Raw genomic sequence first — 2,495 nt, 5'->3', positions numbered from 1 at the left:
CAGCCCGGCCCCGCCCGGGCCGTGACGCAGCTCGGTGCGACCGGGGACACCGGGCTGGGGCGCGGGGGGACACACCGAGCGCCCCCTGACCGCCAGCCCAAGCCAGGCGCCGCTCCTGCACCAAAATCGGCTTATTCCACCCCAAACCGTGATGTGTCAGGAGCCAGGAAGCTGCGCCAGGACCTCGCTGACCCCAGCAGTGCTTTTCGTGCCAAAACCTCAAATTTCTAGACTTTTGGATGCGGGCAAACGGCTGCAGACACAGTTATGTGTTAATTATTTCCGAATGCTGCTGCAGCTCACAAACATTCCGTATTCTGGGTTTTTTTTTGCCGTTTTTGTTTGTTTGTTTGTTTGTTTGTTTTTAATCCAGAGAGGAATGCTGCGCTTTCGCAGAATTCCTCTTACTCTCCACATTCCCTTGAAAATTTAGGAGATTTTTTTTTCTTTTATTTTAAGCAACCATTTCATAAGAACGAAACCAACAGATGTAATTGGTGAGACACACAAGAAACCTGCCAGCCTGGGAAGCGGCACGTGGCAGGAGCAGCACACGAATGCTCTGTGCTCTTATCTCCACCATCCCAACCTTTTAATTTCTTGGTAGATCACTGGGAGCACTCGTTTGGAAGCAAAACCTGCCCCTGAAGAGCGAGGAGAGCGTGTGGGGATGTGGGCTGAGGGAGCACAACACCCCAACCCACGCAGGAGAAGCAGCTTGTTAAAAATCAGACCCTTTGCTGAGCAAAGCTCCTTTGCTTTCCCCAAACATGGAGGTTTTGCAACCCACATTCCTTATTGCTTAAGCACACACATTAAAAAAAAAACATCATGGGATGTTGTTGGAACGACCGAAACCTGGAAAAATAAAGGCGAAAAATCTGCTGTCACAGATTTAACCTTACCTCTGACCTGGCAGCCTGGGCATTGGAGAAGGGAATTAAACCCAAGGTGCAAGAAACCTTGCAGGAGGTGGTTTGCCAACAGCTTTTGGCCTGAAGCTGGAAAATTTACATTATTCCCCAAATCCTGGGGTATTTGGGGATGAGGGCGATGCCTCCCATTAGCAAGACCACCCCGCAGGGACGGTGAGCTCGCCAGGACCAGCATTTGCAGTACTCACCCAATTCACAACTGGGCGAGCTCTGCTTGAGGGTGTATTTCTTGGGCATGGTGTTCCTGCTTCTCTCTCTGGTGGTATCTGGGAGCAGACAGCCTGCTCAAGGATCCTCTCTCTATATAAGAGGTGTCCCCACCCTTCCCTGCCAGTTCCCCTCCCTCCCTCCTCCGCCCGCAGCACCCGCACTGATCCAGCGGTGCAGAGGTCCCTGAGGGGAGCTCAGGGGATGATTCAAAGTCTCCTGAAAACAACTACATCTGCTTCAGCCTTATCGTTTATTAAAGAATGATAAAACCCACCAAGTTAAGGGGGGTTAATAGGCCAGGCGACCGCTTTGAGGTGGAGCCTCATCTCCATGGCGAGCTGCAGCGCTGGGCTTGGGGGGAAAGGTGGGTTACGCGCCGTCTGGGGCTCACTATCAACCCAGGAGGCTCAATTAAAAGGCCATTTGGTTGAGCATCAGACGAGCTCTGGTAATTAGAACACGAGGCGGCCTGGACTCTGCTCCACCGGAGCTATTTGACAAATTAGAGGCCAAACTGGCACTAACAAGGCATTTTCCAGCTGCTGGTACGTGCAGCGCTGATAAGAGCGATCCCTTCCCGAGTTGGATCAATACAATCTATTATCAGCCATCCCCGCTGCTCTGAAACCTGCCGAAGCAGAGCGATAACTCTGGGGTTTGTCCTTTTATTTTTCCCCCCTTTTTTCTCTGCAAAAGGGCCTCCGCTGCCTTTTTCTGATAAGCAACAGCTGAATGTGCAACGCTTCAAGACTCACCAGGCAGGAGAGAAAAGGCAAACGTGTGCGTGACTGGCGCAACGTGCTCCAGCTTCCCAGGGCTGCTGGAGGGGAGCAGCGGGGTTTTGGGGTCCGGCTGGAGGGGGGAGAGGGGCCTCGGCTGGGAAAAGCATCCTCAGGGATTCAAGGGAGGCGAAGAAACTGCCAGAGACCTGGGAAGGGGCAACATAGTGCTTGGTTTTAGCGATGCCTGGGGGGAAAGGAACGGGCAGACCTTACGGGCAGGGGCAGAAGCAGGGCTTGTTTCCCTTCAACACCATTTCTTCTGGCACTTAAGAATCGAGAAAACAAACATGACCCATATGAAACTACCCGGGGGCAGCTGCAGAACTGGTTGAGCCGCTCGGTGCGTAGGTTGGCCGAGGGAGGGACGGACAGACGGAGGCGTACAGCGTGGCTGCGGTGTCTGGACCGGGGAAACTGAGGCAGCGCAGGGGGAGCCACCGCGGGGCTCGGCACCCCGCGGCCCCTCTGCTGCCGCGCCGCTCCTCACTGGGGAGCCGTGGGCGGGGATTGGGGCTCCCCCCATGTCTGGGGCCGGGCAGCAACCACCCAGGGGGGAGTTGCAGCCCCG

At 54.8% G+C, this 2,495-nt stretch overlaps 1 protein-coding gene across 1 annotated transcript in view; it reads left to right on the top strand.

Annotated features, from left to right (window-relative positions):
• LETMD1 (LETM1 domain containing 1) overlaps positions 1 to 2,495 on the top strand; it is a 9,786-nt gene that overhangs the window by 3,335 nt on the left and 3,956 nt on the right. Inside the window, exon 2 of the mRNA XM_026867582.1 lies at positions 4 to 27. Within this exon, the coding sequence (XP_026723383.1) occupies positions 4 to 27 (24 nt within the window). The remainder of the gene's footprint in view (positions 1 to 3; positions 28 to 2,495) is intronic.

The sequence above is a fragment of the Athene cunicularia genome, unplaced genomic scaffold, assembly GCF_003259725.1.
Source record: "Athene cunicularia isolate RWA unplaced genomic scaffold, athCun1 SCF_82, whole genome shotgun sequence".
NCBI lineage: Eukaryota > Metazoa > Chordata > Aves > Strigiformes > Strigidae > Athene > Athene cunicularia.
The sequence above is the reverse complement of the archived record's forward strand: the minus strand, read 5'-3'. Positions and strand labels throughout refer to the sequence as shown.